General features: G+C 32.9%; 2 protein-coding genes across 5 annotated transcripts; both read left to right on the plus strand.

The window, feature by feature from the left end:
• The first annotated feature begins 3,821 nt into the window (after positions 1-3,821).
• Positions 3,822-5,806, plus strand: LOC112034898 (organic cation/carnitine transporter 3-like). Of its 3 annotated transcripts, none has more exons than XM_065763462.1 (2): positions 3,822-4,108; positions 4,226-5,806. In XM_065763462.1, exons 1-2 carry the CDS (start codon positions 3,917-3,919, stop codon positions 5,606-5,608), a joined length of 1,575 nt encoding a protein of 524 aa, XP_065619534.1. In that variant the 5' UTR covers positions 3,822-3,916; the 3' UTR covers positions 5,609-5,806. The 3 variants fall into 3 exon arrangements, with proteins under 3 accessions (XP_065619534.1, XP_065619532.1, XP_065619533.1); XM_065763460.1 differs by having other exon boundaries at positions 3,823-4,151; positions 4,254-5,806; XM_065763461.1 differs by having other exon boundaries at positions 3,824-4,178; positions 4,281-5,806.
• A 1,560-nt stretch (positions 5,807-7,366) lies between these two features.
• LOC111993926 (uncharacterized) lies at positions 7,367-11,728 on the plus strand. Of its 2 annotated transcripts, none has more exons than XM_024025766.2 (7): positions 7,367-7,512; positions 7,609-7,659; positions 8,418-8,619; positions 8,785-8,978; positions 10,062-10,146; positions 11,225-11,290; positions 11,383-11,728. In XM_024025766.2, exons 3-7 carry the CDS (start codon positions 8,536-8,538, stop codon positions 11,473-11,475), a joined length of 522 nt encoding a protein of 173 aa, XP_023881534.1. In that variant the 5' UTR covers positions 7,367-7,512; positions 7,609-7,659; positions 8,418-8,535; the 3' UTR covers positions 11,476-11,728. The 2 variants fall into 2 exon arrangements, with proteins under 2 accessions (XP_023881534.1, XP_023881533.1); XM_024025765.2 differs by having other exon boundaries at positions 7,367-7,500.
• Positions 11,729-18,962: the final 7,234 nt, after the last annotated feature.

The raw sequence follows: 18,962 nt of genomic DNA on the forward strand, positions 1-18,962 counted from the left end.
TTGAGAAGTCTTATCATGTTTGGTGGCTTATTGATTTAAAAATAAGATAGAAGAAGACTTTAAACAAATAATTTGAATCTTAGCATGTATGATAAGTCAATTTATATACTTAGGTAGTAGTTATTTTCTTCCTCTCCTTATGAAAATAAGTTATCTCTAAATACCATTAACTCACAAATCATACATTTAAATGCAGTACTTAACTGTTAATTACATGACACACATTTATTGGTTGGAAGAATCGGTGGCATGTATGTTTCTATGTAATTAAGAACCAATAATTTCTCGAATAAGTGAGAAATCAAACAGTTCTTAAAAATAATTTAAGAAAAAAATATTTGAAACTAGCAAGTAAAAAAATTTGCTGGATCAGCACTTATACAATATTATGAGTGTTGTTTAGACAAGACAATTAGTTGGATCAGCACTTAAGCAATATTATGATAATATTATCATTCTGATGGAGAATGTCGTACATCCTTTCCCAGCCCACAATTTCTAAAGTCCATGCTTATCACATCATTGACATGGTATATTATCTCATACTTGCTTTGTACGTAATTAGAAAATGCTCACAAGCACTCCCAGATGATAGGAGTGCTAGAATTGTATAATTTATTTTTATTGGATTATTTTGATCTAAAACAAGTTGTGTAAGCAGCTGCTGCTTGGTCAGCAGCAGCAGCTGACCAAGCAGTCCAAGACGCTCTAGCGCAGGCTGCTATAAAAGCTAAAAGCCAGAGGTTTCATAAGATTTTGTTTCTGTGCAGCAGCAGAAGAGCAGTATAAGCTTTCAACACAACAAGAAATCCTAAGTGGCCGGAAAAAAATATGGTGACTGATGTACTAAATTTGCAGCAGCATGGTCTTACTTGTAGAGCCATTTTTGTTCGTAGGCATGTCTTGAACACTGTTTACGAGTAAGCTATTTTTGCAACTAAAGTCCCAGTTCATCAGAGCTGGGTACATCCAGACTTGTCTTAGACTTGTTGTAGGGTAAGAAGTGTGTGAATGTGTAAGGTTGAAATTTATCAACCATCTTGTTAGTTTTATTCCGTGCCAATTTACTTGTAATTTAGCACTTAGTAACCCTGTATTTAGGTGGGATTCATGAAAGGGTAGTGTGTGAAAAGAGTGTGAAGAATTGCTTATCTGTGTGCAAAGAAGCAAGGACTCGCGGCTAGGACTCGCAACTGACTTGCGACTTGCAAGCCGCCAAATGCTGTGCACGTAAGAAACATGCGAAGATGTGAAGGGTCACACCAGCTATCGCACTACAAAACAAAAGTTTTAGGCTGGCCAGACCGTTATCTTGCGACTTGAACTTGCGACTTGGACCAGCTGCGAGGCCAAATCGCCAATCAACCCTGTTTGGCAAAAACTGACTCTTCGTATTCCAAACACACACCACTATATGTAGACCCTTATACCTACGTAATATAGAGAGTTTCCAGAGAGAATTTTAAGAGAGAAACCTTAAAGAAAAACAAGATTGTCTCATCCCCAATCTTCACTGAGAGACTCTTCAAATTCGTCTACTCTCTTATTCTCCATTGATACATCCTTAAGAGGTTCTTGACCAAATCATTTTCTCACCACACCTATGTCTGTGAGAAGATCTTTTGGTGCTAAGGGAAGCAGTTTGGAAGGGACCAATGACTATTGGTTGATGCTATGGTTTATAGCGGAATTCGGTAAGCTAGAAAAGAAAAAAGTTCGGCGCAACCTCGTTGGAGCAAGAAGCTTGGAGGGTTTAGGTACCTGGGTAGATTAGGCTTGGAGGGTATATTACTGTTTATGTATCCCAACTATATTTTCTAGTGGATTATTTACCGCTTGGAGGGCGGCAAAGAGGTTTTACGCTGAGAGTTTCGGTTTCCTTCTCTCTTCCTTTATCTTTGCTTTTTATTTTCTGTTGTGGATGTGATTATAATTGGCTTAGATTGTTTATCAATTTTGTGGTTGACTTATGTTCATGTTCCGCACATTAATTATTTGATAATAAGCTTGAATTGATATTTTGTAATTGGTGGTCAAAACGTTAATAGTGTTTTCAACGCTATTTGAATTTTTAGAATGTATTTAGAAAGGGTGAGAAAAAACTACACCATACATACACTTGAGCTGGGAGATAATTATCTTGGTGAGTTCATGAATTGGTGCTAGAAGATAGAAATTGTTGGTTGTCTTTGTCATGGGTAGGTGGTTCTTGTGATTGAAGGGATGTTTTGATAAATTAGTAGCAGGCAAACGGAATAAATGTTATTGGTTGAGGGATAAACTATATGTATTTATTAGTCATAAACAAAGGGAAGGTTCAAGAATACGTCAGCCTTTTTTTTTTTTTTATTTTTTTTTTTTTTTTTTTTCCTAGTGATTGTGGCGGCAACAATTTTTCTGGTTGTGGTTGTAGTAGTTGTTGTTGCAGTTCTGGTTTTTCTGGTGATTGTGGCCGCAACAATTTTTCTGGTTGTGGATGTAGTTGTTGTTGTTGTTGTTTTAGTTCTGGTTTTTCTGATTTGCAGTGGTAGTTGATGAGGACGATGATGATGGGAAGAGGAGTTTAATATAATATTTTAATGTGTAAGAAATATTATTTTAATGTATAGAATTGAAGTATAAAACATCTGATAAATGCGATGTTGTAAAATGATGTAGTAAAATAATAAAGTAGGGTTTTAGTGTGGCAAAATGGCATAATTTTTGCCACATCTGATAAGGATGCTCTAATTATAGAATGCTCAGTATAATCTGCTATGCATTAGTGACAACAATACTCAATAAATATTAGATCAAATTAGAATTTAAAAAACTGTAGTTGATCTTTCAAAGATCAAATAAAATATTATCTATTATTTCAAACATATATTCATAATTGATGAAAAATTATTAAATTTTAACGTATAGAAGTAGCTAAAAAAAAAAAAAAAAAAAAACAATAATGGATGCATGACAATCAAAACCCATGTTTGGCATCTATGGCTGCCCAGAAATGCTTATATCTTCAGGAAAGGAGTTGTTGACGAGGACTTTCATCTTCAGTGCAGACGGAAGGCAGCTGAATTTTTTGCCATTGCAGTAGCAAGTAAGGTGCAGGCCGAGAAACACTTAAAGGCCATCTCGTGGCAGAAGCCACCAGCTGGCTGGGCAAAGCTAAATACCGATGGATCATCCCGTGGCTGCACTGGGGGAGGCGGAGGATTACTGAGGAATGAACATGGCATATGGATCAACGGCTTTGCAAGGAACTGTGGGAAGGTGAACAGTGTCATAGCTAAACTATGGGCTCTTCGGGATGGGTTACAGATGGCAGCAACGGAGAATTTACATAACCTTTTTGTTGAGCTTGATGTCTTTGCTATTGTTCAATTGATGAAAAACTCCTCTGTTAATTTAGCTCTTGAACCTTTGCTTACTGATTGCAGGCTCCTTTTAAGGAAGTTTCCAAATCTGCGAGTTGAGCATGCGTATAGAGAAGCAAATCAATGCGCTGACGCCCTAGCTCGTATTGGTAGTAGTAGCGATGTTCCTTTTATTTTGTTTGCCCATCCACCGCCTGTGGTGGATCGGTTTTGCACCTTGGATATAGAAGGAGCCTTTTGTAATAGATTGATTTAACTTTTATGCATATATCCTCCTCTACCAAAAAAAAAAAAAGACAATCAAAACCCATACAGTATTTTCCCCAAGGATAAGTAATGAGTCGTACATAGACATAGACGCTACAATGTGTGATGTGTCATATATAGATGCTAGACGTGGCACGCAGTTATTCAGAAAGAATAAATAAAATAAAAAAAGGCGTGGCACACAGTTTTAGACTCTGGCTTCACCTTAGCCTAAAAAAAATACAATAGCCTTTATTCATTCACACATCTCTCACTCCAATTCTGCCTTTTCATAAACATAGTTCCAAATGGCCGATTCAACACCACTTCTCTCCCAACCCAATTCGGCCGAGTCACAAAGCACCACCCCACCTCTAGAGAAACACCGTCCATCCCTCGATTCCTCCATTGAACGGTGTATAGGAGTATTTGGGTGGGCCCAATTCTTCCAAACTCTACTTGTATCCTTGGCATGGCTATTTGATGCACAACAAACATTCATTAGTGTCTTCACTGATACATACCCAACATGGCACTGTACTAGTGATCAACATGGTTGCGACTCGGTCTCCAATATTTGCTATCTTCCAAAAAATTCATGGGCATGGGATTGGCACATCAGTGTTTTCACTGATGCATACCCAGCATGGCACTGTACTACTCATCAACATGGTTGCAACTCGGCCTCCAACATTTGCTATCTTCCAAAAAATTCATGGGCATGGGATTGGCCTTCCTATACATTAATCATATCAGAATGGAAGTTAGAATGTTCTTCTTCCATTATCACTGGCTTGCCTGCATCATCTTTCTTCATGGGTTGCCTAGTGGGTGGATTCGTTCTTGCCACACTAGCTGATTCCTCACTTGGTCGCAAAAACATGATCTTTCTTTCATGCCTAACCATGTCCCTATCTTCTTTGCTTACTGTCTTCTCCACCAACATATGGGTTTACTCGGCTTTAAGATTGATTTGTGGGTTTAGCCGTGCAACAATTGGAACTTCTGCACTTGTGTTAACAGCTGAGCTTGTGGGTAAAAGGTGGCGAGGCCAAGTGGGTGTGATGGGATTCTTTTGTTTCACAATTGGCTTCTTATCACTACCAGCTATAGCTTATTTGAATAGAGGTTCATCTTGGAGATCTCTTTATTTATGGACTTCTATCCCAGGAATCCTTTATTCTATGCTGGTTCACTTCTTTGTTCGTGAGTCTCCTAGATGGCTCTTTGTGCGTGGACGAAAAGAGGAAGCAGTGGCCACGTTGAAAAGCATTGCAACACCAAGCCATAGTAGTTGTTTAACTTGGAGCTTCTCTGAGGTTTCGTTTCAGGAAGAAAGATGGAATAATGGGAATGTTTTCTTGACTATAAAGATGTTGGTGCAGAAAAGATGGGCTTTCCGAAGGTTGTTACCGGTTTTGGTGATAGGTTTCGGGATTGGAATGGTGTACTATGGCATGCCATTAGGCCTAGGAAACTTGTCATTCAATCTCTACTTGAGTGTCACATTAAATGCCTCATCTGAGATACCGTCTTCATTGATCACTATGTTGCTTATAGGTAAGTTGAACAGAAAATTTTCTGTGCTTACTTTCACTACCCTTAGTGGGATTTTCAGTATTGTGTGTGCTTTAAAAGGTGAGGTGTGGACAAGATTGCGGATTGTACTTGAGTCAGTATCCTTCTTCAGTTGTTGCACTGCGTTAAGTATATTATTCATATTCACAATAGAGTTGTTCCCTACTTGTGTGAGGAACTCAGCAACTTCATTGGTGAGACAAGCAGTTGTGTTTGGTGGTGTGTTTGGTCCGATGCTAGTAGCTGAAGAGAGAAGAGATGGAGTTTCATCCTATGGGGTGTTTGGGTGGGTGATAGGCTGTTGTGGGCTGTTTGCAGTATTTTTACCGGAGACAAGAGGTAGAGCACTTTGTGATACAATGGATGAGGAAGAACGCAAAGAGAAGGCAATTTGTAATGGTGAAGGTGATCTATTGGCTTAATTAGCTGTTGGTTATCTCAAATTATGTAAAAGTTGTGTGCAGTGATTGGTAAAAAATCTTTAAGATAAACAACATTTATCTTTCTTCAGATTGAATTTTTATTTTTTTTTTAAATTTAAATTTCTTTTCTGAGAGTATGTGAATTTGGCCTGGATCTTAACCATATAAAAAGGAAATACAAATTCTCTCTTTTAAAAATTTTATTTATTTATTTATGTTTCACTGTGTGAATAACGTGTAAATTTATAAGCATCATGTGCATAAACCTTTCAAAAACATCATTTGTTCATCTCAAATTGAAGTGTCTACTAAAATGATATATTGTCAATATCATATTTTGTAGACAGCCTGAAGACATAAATATATGAATTAGCAGACAAGTAAAATTTTTCAAACAAAGCACCCACATACTTTTAGAATTGGTGATGAATCTTACAACAAGATCTTCTCTATTTTACTTGAAATAAAAAGAATTCGTTTGATTATTAAAATTTTATTTTATTTTTAAAATGTAACAATATACAAAATATTACGTTGCTTAGAAATTATAAATGGTGTGACACTACATTATATCATTAAATCAACTTATCTATAACCTTTTACATGACAGGTTACCAACGCTAAAATTTCAGACATGAGTAGCTATGGTAAACTTGGGAAAAATCATTTGGCAATCCATTAAAGCATTGAGGGGTGTGAACTTTATATTAGTTTTTACATAGGTAATTTTTTTCCATCCTTAAAATTTGTAAAGATTTAAAAAAAAAAAAAGTTTTTAGACAAAAATAGGGATTTATTTATTTACTTTTTTTAAAAGTTTAAGGACAGAAAGTGAAAAATTTCCAACAGTTTAGAAACAAAATAGAACTTTCCAATAGTTTAGGGATGAAAAATAAACTTTTTAAATTAAGTTTCAGGATGAAAAAAAAAGTTGTAAAATTTAAGGATCAAAAAAATATTTTAGTTTTATTATTTACTTTTGGGTGTAAAAATACCTTACCCCGCTTAATCTACACTGCCCACCTAATTTTTCTTTGCTTTGAAGAGTTGATAGGGACGGGTTTTGCTTCCCCCCGCTCCCCTCCTATCCCTAATGTATATATCAATATTTAATTTTTTCACACACACACACACACATATATATATATATAATTTATTTTTATGTCCTGAATATAATTTATTTATATTTACATATATTTTATTACCATATCCAGAACACTTCTCTCTTAGTCTCTCTTAGTACTCTCAGGGTCACCATTTTTCTTTATGCTTCATCTTTGTTTTATCAGCGTTGAAACCAGCTCTTTAAGATTAGTAAAACCTGATTTCTCCCTCTACTGCACCTGAATTGAGTAGAATGCACCAATGGTTTGATTCTGCCTCGCCCCATTCCATCCCTACTTAGTACTGTATATTGTTCATGGTTGTCTAATTTGCTGTTGTTGAATTTTATGCCCAAAGATCTCACCTTTCATCAAATTAATTGTTCCATAAGTTTCAGTTATTACAACTTGGGTGTTTTCTCATCAGAGAATTTCCTAACTTGATTTTTTTTTTTTTTTTTTTTTTTTTTTTTTTTTTTTTTTTTTTGTGCGTGTGGCACGTAAAAAAAAGTAAATGAACAATCCATTTAAAAAAATGACCCATTTTTGACCCGGTCTCAAATAAACCAAAAGCAATCCGATCAAATCCAAACCCGTTTGACTTTGACCCGACCCATTTGGCATGAATAATTTTGACGACAAGACAAAATTAGATTTTGATTAAAAATATTTGGCAACGCCAATCCGATGCTCTAATCTCAAATCTCCGGTCTTCCCCACGCTGAGCCCCCTCTCTCACTCTCTCTTCTCGCCTTGCTGCCGCCGGCGGCTCTCGCCGATCTTCTTCCGGCAAGCTCTTGGGTCTTTGCCCTTTTTGTCTTTCTTCGCTCTCTCTCTCTCTCTCTCTCTCTCTCTGTTAATCTCATGTTTGTTTTGCTCACTATCTCTCTTTGTCAGGTTTTTCGGTTCACTCTCAGCTCTCTCTCTCTCTCTCTTCGGCTAGCAAAGGTAAGTTCTTTCTTTGTTAGATTATTATGTGTTATGTGTTGGCTTGTTCAGTAAAATTTACTCATTTAGTTTGGGTTTCGATGACTTTGAAGATACATATATTTTAATGTCAAGTTCATTATTTTCATTTTGAATATGGAAAAAGAGCTGAGAACATGTAAATGAGAGAAATTATATTATTATCCAGCTCCTTGGTATGATTATTTTGTTTATTTTCCGGTTTTTTTGTTTGGGGTTTGTGGGTTTTTTTTTTTTTTTTTTTATAAATAATTTTTGTTTGGTTATGAATATTGAATTTTGGGTCTGTTTGGTTATTGAGAAAATGTGGGAGAGGAAAAGATTATATGGGGGTATCTGGATGATGAGATGAGGCAATATAGAAAATGGAGAGAGATTTTTCTAGAAAACTCTATCACCGAATCCGAACACACCTCTAGATGTATTCATGTGGAGTATAAAAATGTTTATACACGTTAGGCTGCCCTGTTAAATTCAAACACATAGCTGCATTGAATTTAATTGTTGTTGGACATGATAATGTTGTTTGTGTTTTATTGGTCAATGTAACCAGGCGTTTGAATTTAATTACGAACCTAATGTACTGTACATAAATTATTGTACCTAAATTTTGTATAAATAATTTCAAAAAAAAAAATTTATAGACAATTCTAATACCAATGTTCTTTTGTTTTTCAATGAAAACTAGGATCTTAGGATCTTCTATCAATCCATTAAGTCCCTCTGCTGATTTTGTGTAGGATCCCGATCATAATAATCTTGCACAAGGCTCTGCTACTAAATAAGTTGGGTCTCTGCTAGGGTTGCACACAGGTTAGAATTGTGCATCTTTGAACTCAGAGGCAAACATTCAGAGATATGGCGAATCAAGGTGCAAAGAAGCGTAGGGAAGAGAATGCTCGACACATGAAGAATCTCCAGCGCCTCATCATCGCCTGCAATGTATGCCTTCTCGTGCTATCATTTCCTTATTTACTACTACGATCAATCACTCAGCTAGCATTGTTCCTTGGGATAGTTAATTGGTTAACCTTGAATATTTGCATCATGATGTTTATTTTGCTATCTTAATGCATTACATTGATGGTCTAATTTGTGCTTATCTAGGTTATCTTTATCTTGGTAAGGATGCTGATCTTCCATTCAACTTTCACCTGGAAGCATTGGATTGGTCTGGTTCTCACATCTGTGGCTTATGCAATTCCCTATCAACAAATTGCCAATATGGCTCAACCTAGTTATGATGATAATGGGGAGCTTCTTGATGGCGGGTTTGATATGAGTACTGGTGGCGTTTGTGGGTGTGTCTCCTTGTGCCCTCCTTTGTGTGTGTGTGCATGTGTAAAATGCATGCTATGGCTTCATATATATTTTTATCCAAGAGGAACTTAGTTCTTGTAAACTTGCATGACTGCAATTGGTTCTGCTTGCTAAAATAGGTAATGCAGGATGTGTCCTGGGCCCAGATTTTGAATCTTCAAGAAGTTTGTTCCATAAGATATATATCATGATATTTCAAAATTAAAATTGAGGATCTGATAGTGACATACTCCTCAGACCTTATAATAGAAGGTTGTTTGGTTGCTGAAGCAACTCTATGATGTGGCCCCAAATGTTATTCATTTAATGATTAGATGTGTATCCAAAGTTCTGTGCAATGCTGAACTTAGATTTGATGCTAGCTGTTAGCTGACATGGCTTTTGCAAGAGGGTGCACTTAAAGGAGATTGATTTAATTATAGCCCTCAGTTATCTAGCATACTTCTAAGCTGCAGTTATCTAGCATACTTCTAAGCTGCAGTCTCTATCTAATCAGATATGATCATATGATACTTTTTAGACACTTTTCTATTCTTAAATGATACATAAGCATCTACACTTTCAAGTTTGAAATTTATAAGGTACTTCTTGGTTACTGATTGACACAATTAGATGCACCTTGAATGTTAGGAGATGATTTTTTAGGTTTAGGATAGGGAGGATACAACCTGACATTTATATAGGATAATGTATATATTTATGAACATATATTCCTGCAATCGCGGATCCTAGCTTTGCAAAAAAAATTCATGTTGGCATATCCATATTGTGTAATGCTTCTTTGGTCCTTATGCCCCTTTCTTGTTTTATTCTTAATCTTAGAATTTGGCTTGACAGATATGCTAGCAATTTGATATTAGGGGATTCCTTTTGGAATGAGTTTTAAGGCACTTTTTTTTTCACAGATTAGGTAGTCAGATGATATTTGAATGTATGGTACTGTAGTTTGTATTTTTGCTCTATCAACATTATAAATTGTAATTATGCCCGGTATCCCTGCTGCCCCTGTTCTAAATTTCAATTAGGAAATAATTATTTGACTCGTATTTGGTAATGTCTTGCAGCTATTTACATGATATAATTTACATTACAAGCTTCGTACAAGTCATGTCCATCATCTCTGCAAAATTTTGGTATATATACTTGGTGGTAAGATCTCTTTACTCATTTTATTTTGGTAAACATGTATTTAGAAAATTTTTCTTCTGGGTGAGTGAACGTGAGTTCACATACACATGCTTGTGTTATGCTTTTGGAATGGGGAAGGGCCACCTTACACAAACATTCCTGATTTGACTCAGAATTTTCTGATATAAAAGCTAAAAATAAAAAAACGATTAAAAAAAAGGGCAGTTGCCGTTTTGTCTTTATTGACTAGAAAAAAAAAAAAAAAAATACATTTATGCAATTGGTCTATCTCTCCCATTTGACATGATCTGTGTGTCCTTGAGGTAAAACTTAATATAAACATGTCTGAGCAGATGTTGATGATTGGGTAACTGTCATATACCAGCAACTGTTTTGTGAGGTTACTGTATTGCTGAGGCCCACTAAATGTTGCTGTTGTTTGATGTTGAAATAACCTCAATTTACAGAGCCAGAGTACAGCCTGATGGCACGACCTGGGACACCATGTATATCATTAGCATATTCACTACTACCTTATGCTGGACCACTTGATATTCATTTGTATGTACATCTCTGATGATCAATCTGTGTTCATGCTGTTTATAGAAGATACAAGCTCAATCATATCTGATCGACTTATATTGATTAAGTCGATGTAGTGTTTGCTCGGAGACAAACTGGCTTGGGAGTTTGTTTGTCCCCATTTATTGATCATTTCAGGCCTGTCTACTTTATGTGATCATATATACAGCACAAACCTCTAGGTGGAGGCTTTCATTATGAATTGTTCAACCTGCTTTTTATGTTTGATATGATATTTTGATCAAATATACAGAACTAACTGCATTGAGGATCTTCTCAAAAAAAAAGAAAAAACTGCATTGAGGATCTTCCAACCAAAAGGACAGAACTGTATTTATTATGTTCAGAAGAATTGAAATACATATTTAAGCATTTATAGATTGAAGTTTCGCTAATGTTTACTTTTATAGAGGGAGAAAATTATTTAGTGGTATACTGGAATACTTTTTGAATATCTTGATAGTTAAACAAGGTAGGTTTTGCAAGAACACAGTTAATTTTTCTTGTTGTTTTCCAGATACCAGCATTTGGAGGATATAAATCTTTTGGTTTCATTAGAGGATTCTTGTCACAAGGTTCAGAGGTACCATTTCTTCCCTAGATTTTGTTTTATATTTGAAAGTATCAGATAACATGTACTCGGTATGATTTATTCTATCCTTGTGTCTGAAATAGGGAGACACGGAGGATGAAAAGACCCGCAAGAAGAGGGAAAAGATGGAAAAAAGGGCGTCTAGGGCCAAGTTTGTCAAGACCAGAACTAGGTAGTCTACTTTTGACAAATATAAATTAGTTACGGGGTAGCCAATGAGCTTTAACTTAATTGGCACCTCCTCCCCTTGCAAATTCTAGAGGTGCAGTACGAGATCATGGGTTCAAAATCCACTGGTGTTTGTAACTTACCAATCAAAAGAACGTATGAATTCTGTCTTCTCTTCCTAGCAATGAGAAAGACATGGCTACACTTAAAAAATTTATAATACTGGGTAGAAATTGGACTTACTGATCCCAATTTGAATTATATCACCCTGTTTTTTCTTTTTCTTGTACTATATAACTGTTTTGTGATCTTTTCGCATGAAGTAATCTTTTTTAATTAATATTTTTCTTACTCTTATATATATATATATATATAACTTTGTTTATTTTGCTTTAGAAATTCTCGTAGAGAAAACCATCTATACGCTCAAATTCTCCTCATACCATCTATGTATTTTTTCCTAAATATTTCAGTTTTAATTAGCTGACAGTTACATCATGCAATTTGGGTATGACTGCTGAGAATAATATTTATTCTGGAAGTTTTTTGTTAAGTCAGCTAGATGCAACTCTTTTATGCATAGATATAAAATAATCTTGGATTAATTAAATTTTAGGGCAGTTACATCATGCAACTATTCTTCTTTATTATGACAATTTACTTTTTAAAAAGAAGTAATTATAACCTTTTCAATTGAGGGATTAAAATTGGACACACCACATAGGGTCCGTTTGGATTGAGTTTATTGTTGCTGAAACTGAAAACTGAAAACTGAAAATACTGTAACAAAATAATTTTAAAATGTGTAAATAGTACCGTGGGACCTATTTTTAATGAAAAAGTTGATAAAAATTGAGAATTGTGGGACCTGTAAGCAGTGCTCAGTGCACTGTTTCCTGACTGAAAAGTCAAATAATGCGGCTACTGTTTAATGAACAGTGGCCGCACTACACCTAAATGCTTGAAAACCCAAAAAAGAAAAAAAGAAAAAGAAAAAAGAAACGCGCTTTCATCAAAACGCAGCCGCTGGACGCCGAATCCAAACGGCCTCATAATAGAGGGATTGAGGGGCGAAAATTGTAATGTACGCAGCGTTTAGGAATTATTTTAAGAAGTTTTGGTTTTTTTTTTTTTTTTTTTTTTAATAATAGTTTGGCTATTAGCTTTTTCAAAATTATCTAGCTTATTTTTCTTACTTATCAAAAAAAAAAAAAAATATATATATATATATAATATTACTCTGCGTAGTGGAGGAAAAAAATGAATAACTTTGTTTATTTTGCTTTAGAAATTCTCGTAGAGAAAACCATCTACACCATCAAATTCTCCTCATACCATCTTTATATATATATTTTTCCTAAATATTGCAGTTAGTTAGCTGACAGATTTGGGTACGACTGCTGAAATTAATATTTATACTGGAAGTTTTTGGTTAAGTCAGCTAGATGCAACTCTTTCATGCATAGATATAAAATAATCTTGTACTATTTGAGTTTTAGGACAGTCACATCATGCAACTCTTCCTTTTTATTATGACAATTTACTTTTTAATAAAAATAAGAATAAATTATAACTTTTTAAATTGAGTGATTAAAATCGGACACACCACATAATTGAGGGATTGAGGGGCAAAAATTGTAACGTACGCAGCATTTAGGAATTATTTTGAAGAGTTTTGCCTTTTGATTTATTTTTAATAATCTGGATTTTAGCTTTTTCAAAATAAACTTAGTTTTTAATTTTTTGTTACATATTTAACATAAAAATTACTAAAAATTATATCTTTTGATGAATGTTATGCAAATAGGTTATCAGAAATAAGTAATTCCTAAATGGACACTTAAGAGTATTTCACGATTGCCTCAACTTGCCAAGGAAAAGTAAAAAATGTGAGATGATATATGCCTATGTGTTGGTAATAAGAGGATTGTAGCTGTAAGAAGAAAAAGAAAAAAGTGTTCTTAAGGTGGTTGAAGTTCAACATTAAACTGCAACTTAAGTTCAGGGGCCAAATTACCAGAAAACCACATAATAAGAAATCATTATGCCCACCATCGCACACCCTTGGTGCGATGGTCACTCCACAAGTATAAATGCTTGTGGGGTGTGGGGGGTAAGGGTCAGGGTTCAAGTCTCCAGGAAGAAATTTCACACACATTAACACTTTAAATTATACTAGAATAGAATTCTATCTCGTAAAAAAAAAAAAAAAAATATTATGCCCAACCACAACTCTCTCTCAACAAGTGGCGTCAATACAAAAAGATTGGCAAAACCAGTAGCCATAGACCAAAATTTTAAAACACCATGCTCTTTTGATTATTTAATAAACCTTTATTTACAATCAACATTATTAGGTATGAAAAAGACCCAGTCTGAATTTTACAACCGCTGCCAAAAGTGCCCGTATAAAGCTACTTATCACTTCTTATTAAAACTGCTTCGATGCCACGGGACCTTGTCTAGTGCACTTTTACTGTTTACATGAATCAATAACTGTCATGGAATGAAACTTGTTTGGGTGACTTTACAAGTGTAGTTTCTCTGTTGTGCATCTTGTAAATGTAATACATTATCCTTAGCAATTTAGCAACTCGGAATGTTTTATATTCATGCTAATAACACCAACGACCACATACAATATTCTAATTCAAAATTGTGAAACCATCATTTAATCCACACAAAAATACTATGTGAAAAGAACAAAGCATTAGGTTTTTTTTTTTTTTTTTTTTTTTTTTTTTTATAACAATGGATGTAGTTTTTTTTTTTTTTTTTTTTGCTTCCCAAATTGATCATGAATTTAGTTATGTCTAATGTATAACCACAACTGTTATTCTCAAACTACCTTTTGTACGACCAAATCATACACGCAAGAGAACTTTCACACGCTTACGAATTACAATGCCATCATTTCAAGAAAGATCTATATTCGTGGAAAATGAGGCAAAGTAATTTTTAGACTTGATGCCACATTGAATACATCTTCAGAGGTAAGGAGTCTTATAGTTTAATAATATTGTCTTATTTTTCTTTATGAAGAAAATTAGGGTTTGAATGCTCCATTTCTAACTACTTATAGCTATTGAGCTTTATATATGTACTAGTGAAAGTTTCATGCGTTACACAACTTTAGTCATGAATTTCTTTATTTTTATTTTTTGAAAAATAATAATTAAATGAGTTATTATTACATAACTTTATAACTCGTTTCTAACTAAATGAATGATTATTATTATATAAAATGCATAATTTTGTATATTTGTTCTTATATATAATATCTCTAAATAAAATGATCAATAAAAACCTTTTCTAATTTTTTTATAATTCCTTATTTATTAATGAAGAGAGTGATTTGAACTCGAGCAGTTAAATCTTTTCTTATACTTGTATAAATAAGAATATCCTAAAAAAACTAATTCCAAACTTAAAGATTAAAAAATCAATTGTATTTGTACACCTAAAAGAAATTTTATTTTTAAATCTTATTTTGATATTTAAATCATCTGTTTTAGTGTTGAATTTAATCAAATGGTTAACACCCTAACTTTTACAACTTGAGTAATGTCTCTAATTATATTGTTGTGTTTTAGCCTTTAAGAACACATATATTAATATTAGACATGAAAAAAAAAATTAATAATTAAAACATTTTGAAAAAAGAAAATTAAGCTAAAATCCCAAGTCATTTATGAAAAACAATCCAAATTTCCAAACTTAAAAAAAGAAAAATGAAAAGAAGTTAAGTAAAAATAGACTTATATACGAATTTGGACCGATGGATCTAATTTAGTCAAATGTTATCTATGATCTAAAAGGATATAGGAGGAATTCTAAATTGAATTTAGTTAGACTTTCAAAGAAATACAGTCATGAAAAAGTTCATAGGAACTTTAAATTATATGATCTAAAAGGATACGGGAGGACATCCGCAAATGAAGAAATTAACACAAAGCACAAATAGAATTTTAAAATAAAAATAAAAATAAACATTTATAAAGTCTTAACAATCAATAGGTAAAAATAACTTGGAATCAAATTGCACTAGAGGTTACAGCACATGAAAGACATGTTTTGAACCTGATTTTTGGTAGTAATAGTGAATTGAAAAGATCAAAACACTTACAAACTAAATACATAGAATAACCAAAACCTAAAACACAAAAAATAGTTCAAAAGTTGAGAATTTAAAAAAATAAAAAATAAATAACTTGCTTAAGATAAAGCAAGCACTTAAATGGGTGAACCTTATTTTACTTCTTTATAGTATATTTTCTTTGACATAATATTCATATATGAAACTTTAGAAATAAATAACAATAAGTAAGATGAATTTATGTAATCAAAACTATCATATACAAAAACATATGTGTAAGTTGCAACTTGAAAAAAAAAAAACAAAAACAAAAACATGGGGTGCAAGAAGGATTCTATGGAAAAACCATTGGTGAATATATATAAAGTTTTGAAATTTTGATAACAAATTTTGAGTAGAATTTAAATTTTTGAAACTTAGGTGATAAAGTTTTAGTTAAATTAAATTATAATTAAATCTTATCCCTCGATTTGAGGAAATATATCCTAATAATTAATAAAATATATATTTTTAAATAATTAATAAAATGTAAGATGCAACTTAAGGGGGGAAAAATGTGGGGTGTTGTATGAGATTCCAGATTTCAATTTAGAATTTTTTTTTTTTAATTTCTAGGGAAGGAAGTTAAAAAAAATCTATAATAGACTTTTAGTTTGAATAAAATTTAAATTTGTTAAACTTTAAATGATAAAGTTTTGTGTAAATTAAACCATTGTTAATTTTATTCCTTAATTTGAGAAAATATATATGCTAACTATGGGGACATCCTTTTAATGTGGGGACATTTTTGCCTCAAGACCAAGAGTTGCACTTTTTAATCTTTTTTTGGCTTCAAGTCTCACATTGGAAGAAAAGCCTTCCTCTTCATGCCATATAAGGGATGACCAATTGTGATAGAGTACCACTAACATCCCTTATATGGCATGAAGAGGAAGGATTTCTTTTCAATGTGGGACACTGGGACAAAAGCAAAAATTGCCTAGGCTCCAATCGGTCCAGCCCTTGGGCTTGAAGCAAAAAATGCACCCACATATATATATATATATATATGTGTGTGTGTGTGTGTGTGTTTTGAAATTTTGATAATAGATTTTTAGTTGGAGTAGGATTTAAATTTCTGAAACTTAGATATATGTTGCATGTTTTGTTAAAACACTTATTAGATAATTATAACGTCCTCAAGGTAGACCACGTCACTTGTCTACCATTCTACTAAAAGACTCTTACCTGTTTAAAATTACTCAGTCAGTAGTCAATTTATATTTAAAATGACGTGAAATGGTTGACAAGTAACGTGGTATATCATAAGGACTGTATAATTTCTTTACTAATTGTTACTTTATCTAAAGAAGTTGATAAGAACAAATAAGTTGTTGGCTCTATCAACTAAAATTTAGATGCATGTTTTATGTTTTGTTAAAACACTTATTGCTATTTTATCTAAAGAAATTGATAAGAACAAATAAGTTGTTGTCTCTATTTAAAAAATTGTTTTTATTAAAAATATTATTGTAATTCGGTGAAGTCACTTGATATAACCATTACTTCTAAACCCAATTTTTATTATATAGTATAAGATATGATGTGACATGTGGCATACTTGCAATTTTTAATTGCAATTTTTGTTTGGCTTGTGTGGCACCACTTTTCTAAAGCCTAAGCAAACTAACACACACACAAGCACAAACACATTTCAACTGGGAGAAAGTTTATAGACATAAAAGTTTTCACAACTATTCATGAGACAAATTGTTAGTCTTAAGTAAAAAAGAGTAACGTTAATGTGGGCTGTAATAAAAACCAATAAAAATTTGTCAAATCAACTATTATAAAATTTATTTATTGTGTAGGTAACATTGCTCTTTTTATTAGTAATAATTAATGGAAGTGAGATAGAAGGATCCAATTTGTCATTTCCTGGAACTCGAAAGTCAAAAACACAAAATCTAAAGTACATGGGATTTATTTGTGATTGACCCAATTCCCCTGGGTCTTCTTTGTATTTTGACCTACGTTTTTTTAATTACAACAAATGGGGCATGACTATTATGTAACATTTTGAATTTAAAGTGCAAATGAATTATATTGATTTAAAGTGGGACATTCTAGGTTTCAAAGAAAAAGTGGGTCATTCAATATTTTATTACTATCATATGTTATATAATAAAATTTGTGTTTAAGATCCGTGGTTGTGGTTGTGCCAGGTATCCTTTTTTTTTCTTTGTGATAAATGGTTAATTTTTCATTAATTAGGTTAGTCTACTTTAGATAAAAGTTTGTTAGCTAAGTCTCAGAAATTTAAAATTTTACTCCAACTAAAATTTTATTTCATTTTGTTTTAAGAAATTCAAAACAAATTCAAAATCTATTTTAACTATTTTGACCATCTATCATAATTTTATATTTTAATATAATAAAACTTATACTTTACATTTCTTCCTTATGCCAAATAGCTCAATATATGTTTGCATTTTAATAATTTAATCTACATGAATCTCCATTAAAGTTTAGTGGGTCACTAAAGTTTCGATAATATGTTTATAATATAGTTTTTTTTAGTGTTTTTTTTTTTAAATTGTGTAGTTAGATTAATGTCTCTTTTAATTGTATTTTTTTTAATTTTCTTAAGTAATTTAAAAATTAAATGATTTATATTTTTAGTATGTGTTAGAAATAAACTCTAAATTTAACTTGAATCACTCATCTTTTTTACCATGGCGAGCACGTGTAATGTGCTTAGCACTTGTGCCCCAACTTAGTTGCTTTAGAAAAAAGAAAAACAATATATATTTTTTTAAAATACAGAATACTGGTACTTGATCTAAAAAGTTTGGGCATGCATGAAAACTTGCACCAAATACCCAGATTTCCTACCAAACTGGGTAAAACCCGCATAAACTGCGCCGGGTCAGGCTAGTTACCCATTTTCCAATAGGTTTGGTCATCCCTATTACTACTAGTTCAATTAAAAATTCACATAGTTATTAACATTGGTAATGACTAGTGTAATACATAACATCAAAGGAACCCCATTTCCTTGTATCATCCAATCCAAACCATGATTTTTAATTTCATGTATGATTTGGTGTGAACCATTTAATTTTACCGATAGTAGTTGGGACTGCCATAACCCTTTCTTTGTCATTAAATTATTAAGCTCAAAAGAAAGCACGCGACTAGAACATAACAGATGTGAGGTGAGGATGGCATGGCATGGCATAGATTTACCTAACCCCCAACTACAAGCCAACCTCATGCAAAATTAATACCCCCATCCCCAAGTCCTTATTTTATTAAACAAAATTCCACCTACAACATCTTATCCCAATCAATATGTTATTTATTGACCCCACTTTTCAATAAAATATGAACAAAAATGTATCACGTAATACATACCAT

This window comes from Quercus suber, unplaced genomic scaffold (genome assembly GCF_002906115.3).
Source record: "Quercus suber isolate HL8 unplaced genomic scaffold, Cork oak 2.0 scaffold_507, whole genome shotgun sequence".
Taxonomy (NCBI): Eukaryota; Viridiplantae; Streptophyta; class Magnoliopsida; order Fagales; family Fagaceae; genus Quercus; species Quercus suber.

What these genes read in the sequence shown, in the direction of transcription:
- LOC112034898 (XM_065763460.1), top strand. Translation starts at nt 3,917, where the DNA reads ATGGCCGATTCAACACCACTTCTCTCCCAACCCAATTCGGCCGAGTCA. An exon ending in CCCAACATGGCACTGTACTA is followed by an intron (nt 4,152 to 4,253) that starts GTGATCAACATG and finishes ATGCATACCCAG; the next exon opens with CATGGCACTGTACTACTCAT.
- LOC111993926 (XM_024025766.2), top strand. Translation starts at nt 8,536, where the DNA reads ATGGCGAATCAAGGTGCAAAGAAGCGTAGGGAAGAGAATGCTCGACAC. An exon ending in GCCTCATCATCGCCTGCAAT is followed by an intron (nt 8,620 to 8,784) that starts GTATGCCTTCTC and finishes GTGCTTATCTAG; the next exon opens with GTTATCTTTATCTTGGTAAG. An exon ending in TTTGGTATATATACTTGGTG is followed by an intron (nt 10,147 to 11,224) that starts GTAAGATCTCTT and finishes GTTGTTTTCCAG; the next exon opens with ATACCAGCATTTGGAGGATA.